At 47.1% G+C, this 22,409-nt stretch overlaps 8 protein-coding genes across 8 annotated transcripts; 4 read left to right on the top strand and 4 right to left on the bottom strand.

Moving 5' to 3' along the window:
- Window positions 1–682: 682 nt before the first annotated feature.
- N7455_010380 (uncharacterized protein) lies at window positions 683–919 on the top strand (the record flags this gene model as incomplete). The annotated part of the gene is made up of 1 exon (XM_065606434.1): window positions 683–919. One exon carries the CDS (start codon window positions 683–685, stop codon window positions 917–919), a length of 237 nt encoding a protein of 78 aa, XP_065460397.1.
- Window positions 920–2,510: 1,591 nt separating this feature from the next.
- On the bottom strand, window positions 2,511–5,526 carry N7455_010379 (uncharacterized protein; the record flags this gene model as incomplete). The annotated part of the gene is made up of 2 exons (XM_040953998.2): window positions 5,035–5,526; window positions 2,511–4,980 (listed from the first exon to the last, which is right to left on the bottom strand). Exons 1-2 carry the CDS (start codon window positions 5,475–5,477, stop codon window positions 2,511–2,513), a joined length of 2,913 nt encoding a protein of 970 aa, XP_040815441.2. The 5' UTR covers window positions 5,478–5,526.
- Window positions 5,527–6,317: 791 nt separating this feature from the next.
- Window positions 6,318–8,937, top strand: N7455_010378 (uncharacterized protein; the record flags this gene model as incomplete). The annotated part of the gene is made up of 2 exons (XM_040954046.2): window positions 6,318–6,778; window positions 6,825–8,937. The coding sequence occupies 2 exons, from the start codon at window positions 6,318–6,320 to the stop codon at window positions 8,935–8,937; spliced, it is 2,574 nt and encodes an 857-aa protein (XP_040815423.2).
- A 1,075-nt stretch (window positions 8,938–10,012) lies between these two features.
- Window positions 10,013–10,818, top strand: N7455_010377 (uncharacterized protein; the record flags this gene model as incomplete). The annotated part of the gene is made up of 3 exons (XM_040954129.2): window positions 10,013–10,130; window positions 10,183–10,564; window positions 10,617–10,818. 3 exons carry the CDS (start codon window positions 10,013–10,015, stop codon window positions 10,816–10,818), a joined length of 702 nt encoding a protein of 233 aa, XP_040815499.1.
- Window positions 10,819–11,123: 305 nt separating this feature from the next.
- On the bottom strand, window positions 11,124–13,168 carry N7455_010376 (uncharacterized protein; the record flags this gene model as incomplete). Its single annotated transcript, XM_040954180.2, has 8 exons — window positions 11,124–11,238; window positions 11,299–11,689; window positions 11,746–12,052; window positions 12,113–12,240; window positions 12,304–12,561; window positions 12,615–12,699; window positions 12,766–12,842; window positions 12,904–13,168. The coding sequence occupies 8 exons, from the start codon at window positions 13,166–13,168 to the stop codon at window positions 11,124–11,126; spliced, it is 1,626 nt and encodes a 541-aa protein (XP_040815354.1).
- Window positions 13,169–14,056: 888 nt separating this feature from the next.
- Window positions 14,057–16,366, bottom strand: N7455_010375 (Zn(II)2Cys6 transcription factor; the record flags this gene model as incomplete). The annotated part of the gene is made up of 2 exons (XM_065606433.1): window positions 15,967–16,366; window positions 14,057–15,916 (listed from the first exon to the last, which is right to left on the bottom strand). The coding sequence occupies exons 1-2, from the start codon at window positions 16,306–16,308 to the stop codon at window positions 14,057–14,059; spliced, it is 2,202 nt and encodes a 733-aa protein (XP_065460396.1). The 5' UTR covers window positions 16,309–16,366.
- Window positions 16,367–16,910: 544 nt separating this feature from the next.
- Window positions 16,911–18,943, top strand: N7455_010374 (MDR family MFS transporter; the record flags this gene model as incomplete). Its single annotated transcript, XM_065606432.1, has 6 exons — window positions 16,911–17,126; window positions 17,179–17,275; window positions 17,414–17,730; window positions 17,781–18,092; window positions 18,154–18,571; window positions 18,627–18,943. 6 exons carry the CDS (start codon window positions 16,911–16,913, stop codon window positions 18,941–18,943), a joined length of 1,677 nt encoding a protein of 558 aa, XP_065460395.1.
- A 488-nt stretch (window positions 18,944–19,431) lies between these two features.
- N7455_010373 (uncharacterized protein) lies at window positions 19,432–20,877 on the bottom strand (the record flags this gene model as incomplete). The annotated part of the gene is made up of 3 exons (XM_065606431.1): window positions 19,432–19,654; window positions 19,715–19,876; window positions 19,943–20,877. 3 exons carry the CDS (start codon window positions 20,875–20,877, stop codon window positions 19,432–19,434), a joined length of 1,320 nt encoding a protein of 439 aa, XP_065460394.1.
- Window positions 20,878–22,409: the final 1,532 nt, after the last annotated feature.

Genomic DNA, 22,409 nt, shown 5'->3' with positions numbered 1-22,409 from the left:
CGAGATGCTAGAACATCCCTCTTGTTCTATCATAAAATGCATGGTAGATTTGTCGAGAATCACGAAAGATATCTGCCAAAACATTTACCTCTCAGATGTAACAGTTCCGAGGACAGTTCATTTGGCGTACCAAATTGAGAACAATCTCGAGCGGTGGGTTCAAACGCTCCCCGAGGAGATACGTCCAACAGACCTATCTGGCAGTTTACCTTCCTTGAGCAAAGCCAGGGATCAGCAATGGATGAAGAGACAAAGATTGGTGCTGTCACTAAGTTCGTCAGCCGTTCTTGAGCCTCCCGCAGAGAAATATCTAATCGACTGGATATAGGATATCACAACTTGAGGATACTTCTCTTCGGGTCTTTTCTTCTGAGGTCCACACCTCAAGATCGAGCATCAATTCCTGGGTCTCAAGAAGGGGTCCAAAAATGCCTGGACTCGGCCAAACAGACTATTGATCTCATTTATCAGACGTATCAACATAGTGACTTCTTCAGAACATGGTATGTGCTGACCTCAATATTTTACGATCTAATCCTGACCCAGTGATAGGTTCTATAACGTCACGTACACTGTTTTTGCTGCAAGCACCATCCTTATCTACCTTGCGCAAGAAGCAATTCCTACAGAGACTCAACCCCTCTTGCGGCTGATCGACATGGCTGTGGAGATTTTATTGATAATGGACGAATGTGCTTATGCTCTTGAAGCTGCAAAACTGCTACGTCGGGCCAAGGAGAAGGCTGAAGCAAGAGCCATGGCAACTGATGCGGCAGCCATGGAGCCATTATTCCCGGGGAGGGATGGACTCAGACATCTGAATCATTATTGGGGTCCGCTCACTCTTTTTGATGGGGATATTGACCCAAACCTTGCATTTTCGTTTCTTGGCTTTGATGGAGCGAATCCGATAATATAAGCGCGAGAACACTGGAAACTCTCTGAATTGCGCAATGAGAGGAAGAAACTATCTACAGTACTGAGACTAATTGTACTGGGAGCAAACAACAAAAGTCGCTTGACTTCCAACACCGCCCACGACTAGTACTATAGTCGTCAGTGTAGTTTTAACTGCTAACCCTCTAAGCACAAAACCAGTACAGATGACCGCCTTGTATCCTCGTCCCAAAGCTCTTTATCGGTCACCACATTCTTATATAACAGCAGAAAGATTCCTATTATAACAACCTGTTATAATAACACGACATCGTCATACAGAAATTTGAGGTTTGTTTCACGGAGAATTATAAGGGGCCTGCCAAATTCCATTATATAGTCGTAGGCTTATCCTATTTTCAAAAATTCTCGCATAAAACAAAAACCAGAGCTATAGAAGAATTGAGTGAGGGATTTGCTAGGCAAATTAAGTTTGGCCCTGGGTCGATGCTTGCGGCTTGGCTAACACGCTGCCGTGGTTTTCGCGCTCTTCGAGATCAAGCAGCGAGGCTGAGAATCACTTCGAAAACTTACTCCGTTCAGATAAATCAGTTGCCCGGATTGTATTTTTAATCTTCTAGTGATATCATTGACCGAAGTGTCTTTCTCATACACGGATTGTCAGGTGCAAAAACGACGAGCCTTGAAGAGTCGAATTAACCTGTCAATTTATCCAGTCTCGATACCTTCACTCGTTGGTTCTGTTGCATGAATCGAGGGGGAAAAAGCAAGAAAAAGTAAAAACATACAGCATTTCTAAGGTCGTGGTCACCTAACGCCCACGGTTCGGGCATAGGCGGCTCGCCGCTCTATTCAGACCTCCTTAGGGCACTCCGGGCGGATATTCACCCACCTAAATATTCTTTACCCGAGTATTTAGGTCATAGAGAAAAAAATACATTTGCCCATTGTGATAAAGGCTTTGAGTGACCTTATTTTTTCCCTCCGCTTTTATCTCTCTAGCCTCGTTTTATCACGAGCAAGGTACGTACTAGGCATGGCTTAACGTTAAATTACATAGCCAATAGAGTATAGTAATAATCAAATCTAGCGGGTAATGCTACCACGAATAACTAGAATCTAGTTATAGTTATAATTTACTTATTTTCGACGAGTAATTCTTAGCCCTAGGGGTAGAGAAGTAAATCGCTAAACCATATTCTTATCCCTAGATTTGTTAAATTATATTTATAGACCGTTATTCAGTCGGTTAACAGAATATATAATATATAGGGCTTTTCTCGATTGGGTTATAAGAGGAATACATATTGGGTATGTGATCACATAGTCCTACCTAGGTACTCTGCTAAGTCTATTAGTACACAAACTAAACCCTACCAGCGCGCCCAAGATACTAAAACTGCCCTCAGTGCCTATCTTACGTAGGATTCCGCACGACCCATTTTGGATCCAAGGTCTCGGCCCAGCACCCAACCTAGACTAGGTTGGGTCTGGGTTGGATCTGGGTTTTACTAAGTCGTGCGGAAGACTAATCTCACCAATACGAAAGGAAAGTATGAGCCGCGTGGCCATGATCTAGAATTCATTCTCACACAGATGTTTTCTAGAGTAGTTCACCCAACCCATCGCATAAAGTTGCGTACAGTTCGAACTGAGTTCCACAACATAGATTGCCCTGTAGCATCTAATTTCCAGGATAGTGAATTTAGTCTATCAGCCTCTGTCGCTCCAAAAGCCGCAGCTAAACTATCCCAGGCAGTTATATCTCGGTAAGAAAGTTTCACTCGTGTGCGCCCCATTGATTGCTGCGGTATAACCGTGTGGCGTTCTAGAACCCGGGCAGCGCCATATTGGATGAGCAGTTCTGTTGTTTGGATCCACGGTTGTAGGCTACTTTCGTCGAGCTGATTGAGCTCTTTTGCAAAGGTGCTGAGGTATCCAAGGTAAAGTTTCCAGGGGGTAGAGCTGCCGAGCCGTTCATTGGGGTTGCCACCGTGCTGGAGGATTAGAAGGATAAGCCGAGGGTTTGGTTGGTCGCGGGGGCCACCGGCTGGATAATCGAGCTGTTCGGCTTGTCCGTCCAACGGTGAATGTATTCTCCGGCGGAGTGCATAGTCTAGGAGTGGCCGGCCTTGCTGCTTAAATACGAGGTTCGGGTTGGAGGTTAGGCAGATTTGGACGTATCCTGTGAGTCCGTGCTGGATGGCTAGAGAAAGTAGGGGTTTCGGGCCTTGGGTATTGCAATCCCACCCCTTCACGGGACAGGCTGGTAGTGAGTCACTCGACCACGGTTTATTCCGCTGGCTGTCGAGTAGTTTATCCAGATGAGCTGTCAGAGGGAGAAGTGCCTCTGGAGACTCCTTCTCCAGCAGTGCTGCATGCTTCATAAAATCAGCCACGAGCAGCCGCGTTGGCTGTTCTAGCATTTGCATTTGAGCTAGCAGCGCTCTGCAGGTGAAAAGATTGACGTTAAAATCTTTCATGTTCTGCATCTGCAAAATATGCTGGGTGGTATTTTCGAGAAGGAAATCCCGCGCTGTCCGATGCATAAATTCAACACTCTGACGGTAGAAAACGTGTCTCCCGGATCCCCAGTCAGTGGTCTCGAGTAAATCCAAGCAAAATATATTAACACGGCTCTTTGCTCTCTGAAGCCGTTGGATCACCTCCTCCTCGCTAAAAGGCTGCGTCGCTGTTTGTAAAAGAAATGTTGTGTGATCTTCGTCCAGGAAGGAACATGTCATCAATGAAACTCCACCAGGACTGTACAAAGCCAGCGTGAGAAGCTTGAGGGACTTGACTCGATAAAATGACTCGATTTTGGCGAACATCTGGAGGAAATATGCTTCCAGTTCCTCCGGTACCCCCCTTAACCGGTCGAGTAAATCTGTAGCTGTATCATGGTTCATCAACCCTCGCAAGAGTGAGCGACTAACTAGGATAACCCAAAGCCAGACACCCTTTGCTTTCTCGATCATTTCACAGACCAGTTGCAAACAGATTCTAGGATCTTGTTGCTGGAGGGCTCGGAATCTTTCGTTTGCCTGGAGTCTGGTGTTGATATAGAGTTCAATGTCAGAGTACGTCAAATCCTCCAACCGCAGATGCGGATATGAAGAGAAATTATTTTTGAGTAACTCCCAGGGCCGGCTAGAAACACAGATTTTGATATGTGAACATTGAGATGACTCTTGTAAGAGGCGGAACACCTTCTCAAGCCGATCGTCGTCTCCAGCAAGTTCATCCAACCCATCGATGAACAAACATATTCGGTGATGGTGAGCCGAGCGCCTGAGGAGAGATTGTAAAGTGTGGATCAATTCATCGTCAGACCATGCCGGGAAATGCCCGAGTTCAAGATCCCAGGAGCGCCACCTGGAGGGTGAGAGCTCCCAAATTGGATCTGGCCATTGTATCAACAGTTCATATAAAAGACAGCGCAGCATCCCAGAGACTGATTTCTGTTCCTCGGTACCAGAGCTCCAAATGAAGTGGGATGTTATTAGAAGTTGCTTGTCCCCGGCCCATACGTCAAGAGCCTCCCTAGTCCGCGGCTCATGGAGGAGCCACTTCATGAAGGTAGACTTCCCGGATCCGGCCTTGCCTGATACCCAGTACAAACCACCAGGTCCACATAGCCAACTGGGTAGGTCAAACCACATGGATCTCATGTCTGTAGGTGTGCGAAAGACCCAGCCAAGGGTGAGATAATATTTGCTGTCTATCATGTTTTCCCGGTCACGCATTCTCGAGAAATACAAAGTGTCGAAAAACATCCGTTTGAACGATCTTCGGTATTGATAGTCAGCTTTTTTTTGGAGAGTCTGAAGTATTTTCGCGAGAACCTCGTCGTTCTCATTTCTCCATTCGTTCAGGAGGCTCTCGCGAACAATATCTCTCTTCCGATCGTCCTCAGAAGTTGATTGGGTTCGCGCTTGGTTGGCCAGGATATTTAATTGTTGCAGCAGCTGTCCAAGCTCTTGTTTTACTTCATTTCTATACTCGGAAAGGGTGTCTCGAACCCTGCCTTCCATGCTTCGAATCTCATTGGTTGTTGTAGCAAGAGACTTTATCTGGTCCTCACTAGAAGCAGATAAGCCCAATTTCTTAAATTAACTGAGAAGGGGTAACTAATACTTAAGGATCAACAGCAGATGTATGATGACGACCTGGCCAAGACGATCCAGAGTGGTCATTCTTTCCTCCAGCTTGTCCTTATTCCACACAGTCTTTAGCGCCTGGCGGAAGCTCGTCCATTTTCGCCCTGGCGTCGCCACCTTCAGCTCATCCAGCGTCACTAGGAAATCTTCCGCAACCACAGAACTCTCCTCAGCAATATCTCGAAGGCCTTCTTGGGCGGCAGATAATCCTTGGGTTGCTGGAATCCCATCTAGAGAGGATAGGAGCCCCTTAGATAAAGTACTTAGTTTTGAGGAGATGGCAGCCTTCTCGGCATGGTCTGCCAGAACGCCGTCGGTGCTCCGGTACAGCTCTTTGCCCTTGGAGGTGAGTTTCGTCGCGAAGTCGACAAATTGTATAACCGAGGTTGCAAGACTAAGAGCAGATAAGGGGTCCATCATGAATCATAGCAATGTCCCAGGCCTTTGACAATTTGAAAAATACCTCGAGTTATGTCAGTTCAAAACTATCTCACGCGGGGCTACGGAGTAGATCGACCTCCATATGGCAAGGTGCAGGGCGAGGCCTCTTGTAGCTTAGGCCAATAGCTGTGCTCCACGTTTACGTTTGCTTGGCATTTCAGGTATATATTTTCAGATAACTAGCAGTGGCATAATTTTCCGAATCAAGCGGATATCGATTGTTCCAGTTAAAGCTGTACGCTAGAGTCTAAGCAGCACTAGTGGAACGGGTATACCATATGCTTGGCGATGAGGGCATTCAGGTGAATAGGCTGAAGGGACTGAAGAGTAGGGCGGCAAGAGGCTATTTCCTAACGAATCGAAAAGACACACAAAGCATGCAAAAAAAACATACAACAGTGAGGATTCGCTGGTGGTCACCCACCCAACTACTAACTCACCAGCGTGTGGCTTAAGTACGGCTGAGCGGACGGGAAGCCCTGTTTTCCACACCCTATGGTCGTATGTATCATGTTATGTATAGAAGAGAATTATAGAATGCAAATAGTTGGGCTGTGGAAGGGTGAAAAGGCTGCACTAGAAAATATGAGAAGCTGGGTGAGAATCAGCCTCAAGTCGCGCAACCATCGCATTGACCCTTTCAGCTGAGCGATAGTGTGTCCAATAAGGTCGATGCACCTGAAACAATTGCCGTCTTGGCATCTGCACACAGCCACCATTTAACATTCGTAGCATAAGCAATATACTGCAGCAAACCCCATCTTGATTCAAAAGCAGAGCTACTCCGTACTCTGTACACAATTATCAGTGACATGCGCAATGTCTGGGATCGAGGTTCTTGGGGTTGTCGCCAGCATACTCCAGATCGCGGACCTTGGTGCTAAATTATCCGTCAAGCTTTGTACATTTTACCGGACTGTGAAGGTCGCAAACCAATCTATGCAAGATCTTTCCTGCGACGTATCACTCACCTGCAGCATTCTCAACGAGCTCGCCAAAGCCCTCGAACAGGATGACCAAGCGAAGCTTTGCTCGGAGCAGGCCTTTCGCATAGCACAAGAAGTCTTACAGGAATGCAAAGCAGTCTTCCGACAAATTGAAAACGCAATCGAAAAACATAATCAGGATGGTGAAAAAAATTGCTTTACTCGTGGGGCCCGCAAAGTAACTGTCGCACTCCTCGGGCCGAACTTGGATCTCCTCAAGAGCAATTTGGAGAGGCTCAAGTCGACCACGTTGCTGATGTTACATGTTATCATGTACGCGGGGGAGCTTCGCAAGTATGCCTAACTCAAATATTCAAATCCTTACTCTAACCCCGAACAGGAGGAAAGTAAAATCTACTCTCAGCGACCAAAAAAATCTAATTCACATACTTCTTGAAGAGAAGAAAGCAAACATTGCCAAATTCGATCAGCTCAGCAGCTCTATCCAAGCATTTAGTATCTGTAATGATGATGGGTCTCATCAGGAGTCATCCAGAAGCTTGAGAACTGAGAAACAGCTGCCACCTCTTTCAACGGAACTAAGGAAGTATCACACACTCGTTCAAAGGCTACTCCATGAAATCGACGCATGCCAATATAGCCTGGAACAGAGCCGACATCTCAGAATCCGGAACGGTGTTGTGAATGTACATTCAGCAGAAGCTGTTCTATTCCAACATACTCATGGTCATGCAGCGACCCAAATCTTTGATGACCCATTCTTCAAATTCAGGGACGCTTATTTTCCTGCACCTGTAACCACTCGAGAACAATCGGTACCTACTCGTGAAGCCCAACATGCTTCTTCTAGGCCTTGCGAATCCGAGTATGATGTTGTTCGTCGTTCTGACGCCGAAGAGGATCCGTACTACTACCATCGCCACCGTCGAGCCCGCAAATACGACTTTCCTTCCCGGCGTAAGCTATACCCTGGTGATTCTATCTCCCAGGCCAGTCATCATGGCGGCAATCGTGATCAGGACTACAGCAGCGATGACAGCATGGTCTACATCCGAAAGGAAACCCGCGACTATGACGACCAACCTCACCACCGTCGCCATATGGCAGAGGGTGCATTGGTAGGTGCTGGCGCGGCTGAGTTGTTCCGCAGCCACAGCAAAAAGGATGACGAAGCCAGCCATGGCGCCAGCCGTATCGGTAAGACTGTTGGTGCCGGTGCTCTTGGTGCAGTCGCTGTGAATGCTGCATCGCGTGCTCGGGAATACTATCACCGTAGCAAGAGCCGCCACCGTGCTGATTCTTTTGAAGATGACCGCTCTTCCCATCGCCACAACAGACATAGCCGGAGTCGTCACAGTCGCAATTGCAGCCGCTCTCACTCGCACTCTCGTGCAAAGACTCGTCTCGAGCTAGGAGTTGGTTCTGCTGCCGTGGCTGCTGGTGTGGCTGCATTGCGTAGTAAATCGAAGGCCGGAGACAGCAAAGGCCGATCTCGCACTCGCTCCCGTTGTCGGGCTATTAGTCGGGGTCGCTCGGGGCAGGATAGAGAACAGGGTGAACGGTCTCGCTCCACAAGTCCACTCAAACAGGCTCTTCCAATCGTTGGTGCCGGACTTGCTACTGCTGCTGCTACGGGCCTCTACGAAAATAGTAAAAGCCAGGAAGATGAGAAGGATGCATCAAGCCGCGGTCAACGCCGCTCAAGGTCTCGCTGCGTCACTTCATCGCGGTTTTACCCCGATTCATCCCGCGACCCAACCGGGCTGATCGAATACGGGGTCGACCCCGTCGCAGGCAGCATTCCCGATGAGCACTACTACCGCCAGCCCGTCAGTCCCAGCGTACCCTATGACGCATCCGACACATACGGCAGACGCTCAACGCGCAACCGCAACCGCAGCCGCATCCGCGAAGTCCGCTACAGCAGCTCATCGGGATCAGATCGCGAAGACCGCCCGGGGTACGGAAGCAAGAAATACCGCAGCCGCTCACCAGAAATCTCCTCCGCAGCCCTCGATGTTACAGGACTAGGCTATACCGCACAAAAGTACTCCCAGCACAAAGATCGCAGAAAGTCCGAGGAGCGTGAACGGTCCAGGAATAAAGAGAGAAAAGAAGAAGTGAGCCGTAAGCGGCTCCGATCTTGCTCTGATAATGATGATGTCCCCCGTGGCCGCACTCGCACTCGTTTTGATCAAAATTCGATCAGTCATACAGTATCTGATGCAGGAAAGACTGCAAGATGGGACGGACAATCGGAAGAGGAAGGTTCGAGTCATAAATTTCGTCGAATGAACTCGAACTCTCCTTGGCGTAAATTGGAAAAAGGCGCAGAACATGACAAGGTCAACGAAGACGCCACCCTGACGCCCAAGACTGCAAAGAAAGACATATCACTGCCCTCAGCTATTGACAGGGCAATGGAAGAGACATTGGAAGGTTTAGTTTTACAATGGACAAATTTGACACGAGAAGAGATAGAGATTGAATAGGATGACCGCGTGGTACGCTTAGCAATGAAATGGCTGTTCTTCTTTTTGCATCTAGTGGGCTAGGCACTATACAGTCACTTACCATATCACGGATAGCCGAAGAAGCTGAATGTAGCGAGCGAGCGATCAGAAATATTCGCAAAAACTTACGGCAATTTAGAAGCCCCCATGCCCAAACAGTATCGGCGGTCGGCCATAACGCCATCAATGTTAAAATCTGCTAAGAATCAATTTAGTCGTTCGGAGTTGCGCGAGCGGGGTGAGAACGGCGAGTGCGCTATAGATAGGGTGAGAAGCAGGGGTTGGCGCGATGGCGTCTAAACCCTGCCGTAAAACGGGGTAGAAGGGCTACGTAATAGGAAATTTAATATATACATCGGGGCGGACAAAGCGGAAATACTATGTTTCACATATGCCATACAACATAGTTGTATAACCCATGTTACATTGAACTTGATTGGTTCATTTCGAGATCCTACTTAACCAAAATCATCGTAGACTAGGATTTGGGGAAAAGAAATACAGCCAATTTTGCCACTAGACCATAACAAAAACCTCGTTTAGGGCCTAGGGGATACCGACTTATCGGGATTCCCTATAATGTGTGTGTATATACTGTCTTCAAATTAGGTTCTTCGGGGCATTCCTTTTGTACTCGTCTAAACGAATCCGGGGGTGGCTCTTCCATCAATTATACCCTCGGCATCGAATTACAGGCTCGTACAAGGGCAAGGGAACCTGACATTTATGTGTTCCGATTCGAACCGAGTAGTACTCAAGGACAGTCAGAACAATCTCGGTTCATAATTGTGGGGAAAAATACAGCCAATCTTACCACTAGACCACAACAAAAACCTCGGTTCCCATTTAGGGCCTAGGCAGGAGGGGGCCATATCCCAGTCTAATATAGGAACACGATCCTATCAATGGGTTACATCCATATATACCCATGCTCATTGACTAGGGGCCATGAGAGAGGGAAGACGGGAGAGGGGTGATATAAAATCGTCATTTCCCAGTCTTATTATTTTCTGTTTCATTTTTTTACTCACTTCTCACTCTACTATACTTCATAATGAGTGAATTACCTGACTACGTACTTGATCCCGATGCTGTCCTTAAAGACACCACGGCGGCCTGGCGCCATGGCAATGCTCCAGATTACTCCAAGACAAGAGCCTTTTATGAAAAAAGTACCTCCCTCCTGTTCCTAGGCATCTAAATTTTATTACTTACATTATACAGCTAAAACAAAGACCCACGAACCCAACAGTCTCCCTTTCCTGGTTGAAAATCTCGTGAAGAACTGGGAAATCGAAGCCTCCTTCAAGACGAACCTATCCGAATGGCGTACCATAGATCACGACGTATACACAGTTTCCGTGAATGGTGGTGAACGACGAACAGGTCACCATATGTTAGAAGTGGGGACTTATAATGCTCTCCTGACCGCGAGTCAGTATTATGATCCTGCACACAACAATTTCAACGATTCGCACAAGTCGTTTAAGCGGATGATGCCAACGTTTGCTTGGGAGGTACTTGAAGTATACTCCGGTCCTCCCGTTGTTGCCTTTCGATGGAGACATTGGGGCGAGATGAAGCATGATTACGTGGGATACAATAGGTATCTGATCACTACTATCTATGATTAGTTGGTTTTATGCTTACAATCCTAGTTCTGGTGAAGAGGTCAAAGTTCAGGCGCACGGTGGCCCGATTGATATTGAAGGACTTACAGTGGCCAAGGTCAATGATAAACTACAGGTGCAGAGTCTTGATATCTGGTATGACCCTATGGCAATGTTTCGCCAAATTAGCAGAGAGGTCCAGATTAGCAGCGAGGGTAGTAGTAGTGTGTGTCCGTTTGTGCAGGGTTAACAACTTACCCAAATATGACTAGCAATAGACATTCCACTCTAATTAAGCTATGAAGTGTCATGGAAAGCACTGATGCATAAGCTATACGCTAGCTGCCATGTATAGTTTTCCCAGTTTCCGCAGAGGCATAAATAATTGTCGCGGAATAGTGTAGAATAAATGTACGGCTAAGCGGACGGGAAGCCCTGTTTTCTACACCCTATGTCGTACATATTATGTTACATGTGGGAGGGGATCATGAAGCAAATTATGGAGGTTCTTGTTACTTGTCTTCCTAATGTAACGTGATCATGAATCTGAAACAGCTATTCTTTCAAGATTTCCAAGAGCCTTCTGCCCCATGATCTTTTTCTTGTCTTGTCCGGATCTTCAGAGGACCATGTCAGTCTGTCTGGGAAGTTGATTTGATCCAATGATACCCTAAAGAAAATTTTGAGTGAGTATCGACTGTTATTTTGATATGAAGTGGGAATGACTGACCATTTACTCTTGAACCACCATTTGTACCCAATGAACATCAGGAGAAACACCGGAATACTAATATAAGAAGCGATGAACGACTTATAGTTGAAAGGCGCCTCGAATACCGTGAAACCTTGAATCAAGAGCAGGAAAATATTGAAAAAGAAGTTGCCCCAGTAGATCGAAATATGACCCGGCGCTTTAAAGGGGAATTCTTTGGCGTCGATACCTTGCTTCTTTGCAGCAGCGCGAACCCTAAGCTGGACAAATGTGATAGCAGCCCATGCGATATAAGCTGCTGTGCCGCCAAAGGAGGTAAAATAGGAAAAGAGGCTCCCAGCGGTTGTTTGCAAGGACATCAGACCTAAGAAGCCCCACATATTTGAGAAGATGATTGCTGGGTATGGGACTGTACACGGTATCAGCTTCTATCAAAGGCAGGATAAAAGGGCAAGATTAGCTGACCTCCCCTAACATTTGTTATTGCGAAGAATGAGGGCGCTTTCCGTTTCAAAGCGAGAGAGTAGAGCGTTCGTGATTGGATGTAAATCACTCCATTCGCAGCGGAAATGAAGGCAATGAGGATTATGGCGTTGACGAAATGCCCGGAGGACTTCCACCCAGCAAGCATAAAGCCAATAGTAAACGGAGAGGATGCCGTTTTTGAGGCTGGATGCACTAGATCATCCGATGTTGAGGGACAGATCAGGCCTTGGAAAAATGACATTCCAATAAAGACGAACAGGATACGATATAGGATAGAGTTGGTGGCCTAAACAAAAATTAGTGTCAAACCTACGCTAAAGGCCACATTTTCACCGGATATACTCACACGAGGAACATCGCGTTGAGGGTTTTTAGACTCGCCGGCGGCGACAGAAACAATTTCAGTTCCAACGTAGTATGCGGCGGCCAGAACAAATACTTGGCCGAATCCATTGATTCCATTTCGGATTGGACCTAACAGAATGTCAGACTCGCTAGTCAATTCCCTTCGGATTTATCCAATGTAAGAATACTCACCATATGGTTCTTTCCAGTATGTGAATCCGACATACCCATTCCCGAACGCACCAGTATCGGCAAGAATCGAAATGAAAAATAGCACGATCAGTGACAGGAACTTGAACATGCCAAAATAGTATTCAGTCTCTCCATAGAAATTCACCCCAAGGGTTGTTAAAATCGAGAAGAAGACGAAGAACAAGATGTACCAGGCCCAAACGGGGATAATGGTATCGGGAATCCAGAATCGAAGGAAGACCGTGGCGTTATTCCAATCTTTTGAACTCGATTAGTGTGAAGATCATTTCTTGCTTGTTGATGACACTCACCCGATGCTAGAAATACACTCCACATGAAATAATAAAGCCAAGATACTGCAAAGCTGAAGGCTGGATCCACGAATCGATCACAGTGCTGTATAAAAGAGGTTAGCAAGATACTCAAACGGCTGAGATTAGCATTAGCTGATATCTCATATACCTCAACAAAGCCACCATGAACTGGAAAAAGTGTAGCAATCTCTCCAACACTTTGCATCAAAATCCATACCGAGGCTCCTATAGGTTCTGTCAACCTAGTGAAAACATTTGGATGTATGTATGATGGCAAACAACTCACCCACAATAGAAAAGCCAATCAAGAGCCCCAACGGACCAGCTTCGTAGATTCCATAGCCTAAGCCATAAAAGCAACCTGGTCCGATAATACTACCTAGGGCGATGATCATAAATTGACGACCTTTAAGTCCTCTTCGTAGGCCATCCTCAATCACGTCACCAGAAATATCACGTTGGGGTTCATCGCTTTCTTGCACTTCGGCGATAACGGATGCTTGTTTCGACACATCAGCTTTTGTTTGAACCGAAGACGATAAGTCAGCCATTTTGACAGATAGTGATTCAAACTTGCAAAATACCAACGTGTTGACCGAGGTGTCTGTTTTATAGCCTCAGAATCCCCAACGGAGAGATTGGAGCATTAGCCGAGCACTCCAGCTAACTTGTCTGTATCGCTTGAATGGGATGCTAAGCGTGCTAAGCTAAAGTAAATAATTGCTTGTCATAGGTCATTTATCCCGTTTGGGGAGTCCTCATATCCTTATATATCACGCCATTGAGGAGTAGAATTTGTTGCAGATAGATGCCGCGAGGTAGCAAAAGTGTGAGCTCTGCTCCTAAATCCCCAAAATCAAATTTGCTCCAGAACTTGTCGCATGAAAAGGCAGAGGGAAAACAGAAAATAGAATACCAACTTGCAGGATCGTAGTTTGGTAAAGTCCGGAAATTTGTCAATTATCACAAATACCGACATGTTCGAGACCCCGTCAACGCAATTAGCGCCATCAAACACCAGAATGACGACCTCGGCAGATTATTGACGCCATACAGGCTTACTATAAGATGTGATTTTTGATTCTCACCTAATTCTCGCCCTTCTATCCATCTGGTCGTTGAATCGTTCCCCAGCTCCTTCGAATTTCTCAAGAATTCTTTGTGATTGCTCTTCACTCAAAGTCTAGTATCTTTGCTAAAGGATTATAGAGGGTATAGAAGTCTGATTGAAAGTTGGAAGTTGGGTTAAACTTGCAGATAGAAGGATAGAAGGGCTTTCTAGCTAATATAAACATTATAGTACTTTGCCAATTTTTGGGTATCATGGAAACGGCGACATTTGCCTTGTAGATTAGCCTATATTAAGACTCTGAGCATCAACATTCACACCAAGAAAATGAGAAAGCTCCTAGAATTTACAAATTATTAATTAACATCATTCACGGGGAAATTGTAAAATTCCACCCTTCAGTGTCAGTACCGTTCAGCGGCTCCCCAGCTCCGCTCATCAGCACATCAAAGAAGGCCGTGTCAAGGCCTTGGAAAAGCCAATCTTCCATGCCAGCAGAAGCATCCGGGAATGCCTCTTCTGGCAGCGCAAAAGCATCTCTAGGCGTGGCCTGGACAACCTGTCCTCCGTGCTTCCGTGCTGATGATGTCTCCACTGCCTGCGCGGTTCCTCGTGAGGCTGCAGCATCGGGTGTGACCACACCGGTAGATGTATGATGGTCGGAGTCTTGTGGTGTTCTGACATGGATAGATCCAAAGCCACCAATTGTCACACCCTCATGGGGAACTTGCTCCTGCTCTGCGTCGAAGGGCGTAATAGAAATACCATCTCGCGCAATTCTGATTGCACCAACGTACGGCACCTTCACTACCAACACGTTTTGGTCGTTTTCTTGGCCAACATCCGAGTACCTCTGTGCAGGACCCGCTTCAATATCCAACAAATTCTTAAGAAGGGCAGCACATTTCGCTGTGAGGACATCCTCGTGTAGCTCCGACATGGATTCCATACATTCAAGAGCCCGTTCCACTGTCGCCCGATCTCCAACTCGGTGGTGTATGAGTAGGTTTTCCGTGCCCCTGTTACAGTGACTCAATATGTGAGCCAGCATCAGTGTCATACCAGCAATCAGAGCTATAAAATCGCCCATCCGACACCCGGCTGTGACTGGGTTGAACGTACGGATCGCAATCTGTCGGCTCAAAATCTCACGGCTGGCGCTTGCGCAGGCGATTCTCGAGTACACCCTCTGCGAGGCATGCCTTGGGTTTAGCATATATGGCAGATGAAGCTGGTTCACCAAAGAATAATAAAATACATGGTCCCAAGCTCGTCGCGTTTCCCAGAAGGCCTCCGCGGAGTCTACCTCGAGACCCGCAAATTGTAATGGCCGCCAGAACGCAGGCGGCCATTGCTCAATGCCCCTCAACAGTTCTTGATCTATCTCTTGAGTCATGTCAAGTGCTTCTTGGGGTGAGTGCATCTGATTACGCTCGATAATTCTGGGTACCATATCCGGAATCAGTATAGGCAAGTTGCCGCTCTCAACTCTGGGGATTGCGAAACTCGCACCGCTGGTGCTTGTGGGTAGACCCAATAGCAAGCATAGAAATTGCTCCGTGGAAACCACACAGGCCCACATGGCCGCAGGATCAAGATCGCTCTGCTGGTTGGCGACTTTGAAGCGATAGTGGCCTGGTCGATGCAAGCCCAATAGCTGTGCTGTCATGACAGCACGGCGCATTGTGATCCAGGCTCGTCGGATGTTGCCCCGATCTATGTGATAGAAGCCTTCAAGGATGAGGTTCTCGAGGGCCTCCAATGTGCCAAGCAAGACGTCATTCGTATTCACCAGCCTGATGGCTGAGTCTGCTAGCTGCTCCATAATAGTGCGATGATGCTTTGTGAGGCCAGGTATAGCTTTTGTGGGAGACAGATGTTGTAACCCTACTACGAAAAGCAGCATTTGCCTTGCCAACAACACTGGGTGGCTTTCGGAATATAGGAGATTGGCTGTTGGTATTTGTTCTTCGGCTTTTTCGCTTGGCCACGAGCTGCATAGCTCGAAGCTAGATTTGTAGCAAAAGATTGACATGCTGCTGAGGCTTTCAAGGAGGATTTCGATATCCTTCCGAGGAGGGAGAGAACTTCGCAGGGCTTGAGTGATGCTAGGATATGGGGAAACCTCCGAAATGGAGCGATTACTAGACACTGGCCCTGGTGGCAACTGAGGTGTCCGGAGTTGGCTTGATGATTCCCGAGTCTGTAGGCGACTAGATACATTCTTTTCCTTTATTATGTCATTAGTATATGGCCGTGTATGTGAAGATGCTGACTAACTTTGCCATGCACCGACGATGCCGGTGTTGGGTGTATTGAAAAGGGAGTCGGTAAACATCCAACGGTGGCATCTGGTTGAGAATGGACACCACTTTCGCCCACTGGCCGTGTATTAATAGCAGCGTCTTGCTCAACATCCCCTGTATCGCTCTCGGCCATTTTTGGTCCGTCCAAGACTACTTGACTGGTGCATTTCGTGCCTCGACGATGGCAAGTGATGCAGATCGCATCATCTAGCGATGAAAAAGTACACTTGACTTTTCTCTGCCTACACTCCCAGCAGCTGTGTGTACCTTTGCGAACCTTTCTGCGCTTCGGTGCGGGTTCGTCCGAGGGAGCCATTATTCGGTGCGTAGGCTGTCTCAAGCTGCGACCGTGGCAGGTGAGACTAGCCTTTGACCGAGTAAAGAAATGTGAAAATACGCCACCAAGAAGTTTGGATCGAGATGATTAATACTGGAGATGTCCGACGCACTTTCCTTTGTGGTTGCAGATGACCCAATGCCCAGGTGTACCTCCCTGCTGACAAATGGACAATCGTCCGAACCACCCTTCGGACGATTCAGCCGAGATATACACACGCTTGAGGGAACATCCAACTGGCAATAAATGCAAATTTGCTCTGCTATTCGCGGTACCTTGATGATTTTGTTCCTGTAAAGGGGTTTGACTTTCCGTCCTTCAGACTAATACAATGTATGAATACTACTGATCAGATACATCTCCTTCCGAGCATTCTAGAAGAAGATTGAACTGGGCCGAGCTTGATTCGGCCGAATTAGTGATACACCTTGTCTAGCTCGGAGATGTGGCATGTATAACTGGGTTTGTTTGTTGCGGCTGGAGCCCGTCCGAAGCCTATATAAACAGACTATTTATTTCATAATGTGGAAAGGGGCAATCTTTAATCTTGTCATATCACCGTTTTGCAAACTTGTTCAACAATGGACAAACAAGCCATCAACTCAGAGAAGCAGGCGATGGCTGGAGACCCTTCACAGCCTTCATCTACCCTTGCGCCAGGTTCAGAGTCAGGTGGCATTCATGTCGCCAACGACAACGCAAAAGCTCATGCAACTGATGAATATCCGCATGGTGCCCGCCTGGCTGCTGTTGTGCTTTCACTCATGCTGGGCATGTTTTTGGTAGCACTTGACAACGTCAGTCCCCCGTTTCGCGATGCACTACACAGCTAACCAAGGCTACCAACAGACAATCCTCGGCACGGCCATTCCTAAGATAACGGACGAATTCCATGACCTGAACAAAGTGTCGTGGTACGGGTCAGCCTATTTGATGACATACGGCTGTGGTTAGTTATACGGACACATTCGTTTCTTGATGGCATGTTAACCTTTTACGCAGAGCACCTCCTTTCTTCCCATCTACTAATGCTCAGATACCTAGATTTAAATATACCTCATTACGGAATAGCTAATTATTATAGCCTTCCAATCAACCTGGGGAAAGTTTTTCAAGTACTTTCCGATCAAGCTTTGGTTTCTTGTTGCCGTTTTCATTTTTGAAGTGGGAAGCCTCATCTGCGCCGTGGCTCAAGACCCTACAACTCTTATAGTCGGTAGGGCTATCGCTGGCTTCGGCGGAGCCGGAGTTGGCGTGGGAGTTTTCACGATTATCGGGTTTGCTGCACCCCCTGAGAAACGTCCACAACTTTTGGGTTTTACTGGAGCAACCTATGGCATCGCCGCGGTCTTGGGACCGCTTATTGGCGGCGCTTTCACTGACAAAGTGTCATGGCGCTGGGTAAGATGAGATCCATTGAAATATCAGTGCTGTAACTGACCACTGAATAGTGCTTCTACGTCAATCTGCCCATCGGGGGACTGGCTGCCGGACTGATCTTCTTACTCTTCAAGACCCCAAGTAGCGCAGCCCCGGCAAAGGCTACACCCAAAGAGAAGCTCTTGCAAATGGACCTCGTCGGTGCAGCTCTTATGATGGGATTGATCGTTTCATTTATCCTTGCGCTGCAGTATGGGGGCCAAACACATTCCTGGCACAGCAGCCAGGTTATAGGACTGCTGGTCGGCTTTTGCGTGCTCGTTCTGGTCTTTGTGGCTTGGGAGATTTACCAGAAAGAACGTGCAATGATTGTTCCACGTCTTGTAAGTCATGATGCAAGTCCCATCCTACCCTGACATGAACTAATTGAGAAAATGGCCACAGTTTATGAAACCCTACATTTCCGTCGGCTCCATATTCATGTTCTTCTTCGGCGGTGCCTACTTCATCATCCTTTACTATCTTCCGATCTATTTCCAGAGTGTTTATAACAGCAGTCCAATCGGATCTGGTGTCAAAATGCTCGCATTCATCATTCCGCTAACCATCGCTGCCATCGTACAAGGATTCGCGCTATCCAAAATCCGCATTGTACCTCTGTTCTGGATCATAGGTGGCGCTTTGGGAACCATCGGCTGTGGCCTATTCTATACTTTTGATACTGAAACATCTACTGGCAAGTGGATTGGGTATCAGATTATTGTTGGCTTCAGCACGGGCTGGTCATTCCAGACTGCCATTTCAAACGCCCAAGTCCATGCTTCACCAGAGGACATGTCGCAGGCTACAGCTATCGTCAATTGTGAGTCCTTAACTTACCGTATTTTTCACGAGTTGTCTCCTAACAGTAATGCCAGACTTCATGACCGTGGGTGGAGCTTTCTTTCTCGCAGCAGCACAGTGCGCCTTCAACAATCAGTTAATTCAAACAATTGCCGTGAAACTCCCCGAGATCAACCCGGCGGTAGTTACTGCGACCGGTGCAACTCAAATCCGCGAAGCTTTTACGGGCTCGCAAGTTTCCGTCATCGTCGATGCCTACATGGTTGGTCTGAAAGCTGTCTTTGCAATTACTATTGCCGCATTTGGTATTGCCACCGTCATTGGCTTCTTTGGTAGCTGGAAGAAGCTCCACAGTGATGAGCTGAAGAAGGCGACTGGTGGCGCTGCATGATCGTTTGCAGATTTTTGGCGTGCCTGAATAGGAGTCAGCATCTCGGCGGTGTATTTAGAATGATGGGCAACCACCTTGTTGTGGGTTAAGGGGTTGACTCAGATTGTCGGGTTTAGAGGTCTAGAGTTGCCTATCGCTCGGTGAACAGACTTTTGACGCAGCGGGTGTATTAGATTTAGTATATATAGAGCCTTTAATAAGTACCGCGTACCCTCTTTTCTATCGGAGCGAATATTATCACAAGATCCGAACGGGTCAATAATTTCCAAACCAACTTTGTTGATATCACTTATCCTGCTAGTATGCGAAGGTTGATACGTCTCGAGTTACAGGTAGAATCAGACATAAAAAAGGCGGACACTACTACCTAAATAGGGATTCTCACATTGACCCCATAAGCTTGGGTATGCAATGGAGTGCGTTATCTCATTCTATCTAATGTCATATATTAAATTTCTCGGCGCTAGTACGCGATGCATATCAAACTTTTATGACACCCATACGATTTCAATGAGGGAAAGTCGAGAATTCTCAGGGTACCTAACATCCGTGACCTTGAAACGCCGGTCGGACTGAGTAATGACTTCTTTCCATCCCTCGATGTCACGAATCTGAAATTGAGATTCCCAGGTGAGAATGAAGAAAGCCGTGTTCTCTCTGGGTATACGTACCTTGGAGTTGAAAAGGGCCAACATGTTGAAATCAATGTTACTAAAACACTCATGATTAGCATTGTCAAAAGGTAAAGGTGCAATGAGTCGTGTGGCTTACCGTTGATTTCGCTCGACGCTCAAACTCATCGTGCCAGCCGGAGGCATGATCTCGTCAAAGATGATGATCTTGGTACCACGCTTCAGCGACGGGATTAAAGCTCTCAGGATGCGTTGGACATAAAAGTCGGGCCAGTTGTGCAAAATCCAGCGAAACATAAATCTGGAATCAACAAGATCAACAATTAGCACATGATTCAGAGATCTGATATATGAGCAGTTCACGTACACGTCAACTTCCTTGAGAGGCTGCTCATTGAAAAAGTCATGAGGCATGAACGACACATTCTTACCCTCTCGAATTTGGGCAGCTTCAAGTGCGCCGGGCAAGTCCTGGACCACGATCTCGAGCCCTGGGAACTCGTCGGCCAGCGCAAAGGCCACAACACCCGTGGATCCGCCCAGGTCGACGAGTTTACCGGTCTGCAAATTATTGGGCCAGCTCTCGATAAGGTGTCGTGGTGCGTACGCCTCGTCTTTCTGGAATGCCCCCATGACGCCTGCAAAGCTTCGGGCCTTATCTGGGTGCTTCTCAAGGTACATGTACATACCAGACTCGCCATCTCCTTTGGCGACCATAAAACCGGTTCTGGCAGGGTCGTTAGCCGTAGGTTCTTTCCTCAGGGCTTCGGCCAGCCCAGCACCAGCGGGAAGCAGAAGGTCCGTGTATAGGCCAGTCCAGTCTTTGATCAGTGGCTCCCGCGCCATGACCTTGGTTGTAGCCGTGTGCGCCACGTGGCCCGGACGTGGTTCGTAGAACATGTGGTAGGGCATGCCCGCTCGCAGAACCTGGCGAAGTACGGACGCACCGACGTTGATGGTCTTGGAGAGGTCGTCGTACGATACATCTCCTGCCAGAGGCACCCGGTGGGCAATGTCAAATTCGCAGATAAATTGGGTCACGCTAAACATGGTCATTACCGCCCATCCAGGTACGAGACGAAGCTCGACGGGACCCGTCGCCAGGTCGCCCAGCTCCAGGGTCGCGTCAATCAGGGCCCGCCGACATTGTTCCACATTTGGTGGGTATTTCACATCAAGGGGCGCATCAGTCCCCAAACTGAGGGGCGGCAATCCTTGCTCCTGACGATATACCTCGATTTTTGTAGTGTTATCAGTGATTATCTTCGCCAAGTGAGCGGATCGACTTGTATTGGAGGCCATATTATTGCAGTTGCAGATAAAGGCAGACATATGCTATTCAGTTTATACTACGGAGAGGCTCTAGACATGCTTTATATGATACTTCTGCAGTAGGAGTGATAGGTCATGGTTTGGGCGGACTTGAGCAACTCGAGCCAACTCGATTCGTAATAATGTGCATATAAGCAACGCATGATTACTAGGGTGTAAGGAACGTGTGGCTATGACATGCAGAATAATGAGCTTCGGCTCTTGTAAGAAGATTATCTCCAAAAATGTGATAATACAGGTCTTTGACACAAGTCTCTATGACTAACTTTGTGAGTGTGGGCAAAGAGAACTTTGGAGGACTAGTAAACTGGAAGGATATTAGATTATTCACAGTGCACAGTGATTCAAAGTAACACGTACTCTACGAAGCACAGATAAATAGCGATATTCAAGGTGGTGTACAAGTGACGAAGTGTTCAACGCGAGACTTTGATCGCATTGGTCAAGATTATGGAATGTACAACGTAGATGTATAACCTAAGATCCTTTTTTCCTTTTCAGGGCATTAGATAACTGTAGAGTGCATATATACCCTGTCACGATTAACCAATAGAGATTTTGTTCTCATAGATTAGGTTTAAAAAAAAACATCTATACTACAAGGTCGATAAGGGGTCGATTACTAATGTACATAGCTATACAATTATATAACTACTATTACCTTGATAGGTAACATAAATTCACCTCCGGGGCCCTGCCGCCCCGGCACGCGAGTCCTTAGCTATGAAAGTGAGCGAATAATACATAACCAAATCGGTAATCTTTCGGCGGCAGTAATAGGCAATAGGACTAAAGTCTCGAGTGGCACACTTCATCGCCGGTAGTGGTGGCAAGCCGAGAAAGAGTCTTGGTATGCGAGGAATATCTAAGGTAGGGGCTCCACTATTGTCAACATATATATCAAGTATCCTCGAAGACCGCAGGCCACAAACCACAAATCCGCTCAAAAAAGGTCGTCTCCTTCAGACTCGTCGCGTCTCTAGCCTTTATACGGTCCATTTTCTTCTCGATTCCCAACGTCGTACATGCGTAGTAGCCCAGAGAGAGCATGGCTTACAGCAACCTTGACTTCAGAGTGCCGCAAGGGTTATTATTGCCATGTGTTGTAGTGAAATACTACAGTTTAGGGAGAATGCAGAAGAAGAAGTTGTTAATTTCAATCTATGGGAAAGCAGGGGATTTATACCCTGCATCCAACAAACAAGCGCTCAGCCTGCAAGCAAACAAGTATGCCATGCATGCATGTTCAACACCATATATAGTAGCATCCCAGACACAGAGAGTGCGAAGGGCTTGGCATAAAATAATCTCGCTGCATGGTGGCATTATAGTCCAACACGCCCACTGGTTACTTGTGAAGAATGCTTATCTCTTTCGCTGCTCCCCCATTTACTAGTGCCACTACTTTCCTTCTTTTTGTTACTTTCTCTAAATTTTAACCCTAAGCACCCATTACGTTATTAGCATCCACGGTTAGTTTTTCGATATAGAATTGCACAAAT

The sequence above is a fragment of the Penicillium solitum genome (genome assembly GCF_028829755.1).
Source record: "Penicillium solitum strain IBT 25940 chromosome Unknown utg000008l_segment0_segment0, whole genome shotgun sequence".
In the NCBI taxonomy this organism is placed as follows: domain Eukaryota; kingdom Fungi; phylum Ascomycota; class Eurotiomycetes; order Eurotiales; family Aspergillaceae; genus Penicillium; species Penicillium solitum.
Note: the sequence above shows the minus strand (reverse complement) of the source record. Positions and strands in the feature narration are given on the sequence as shown.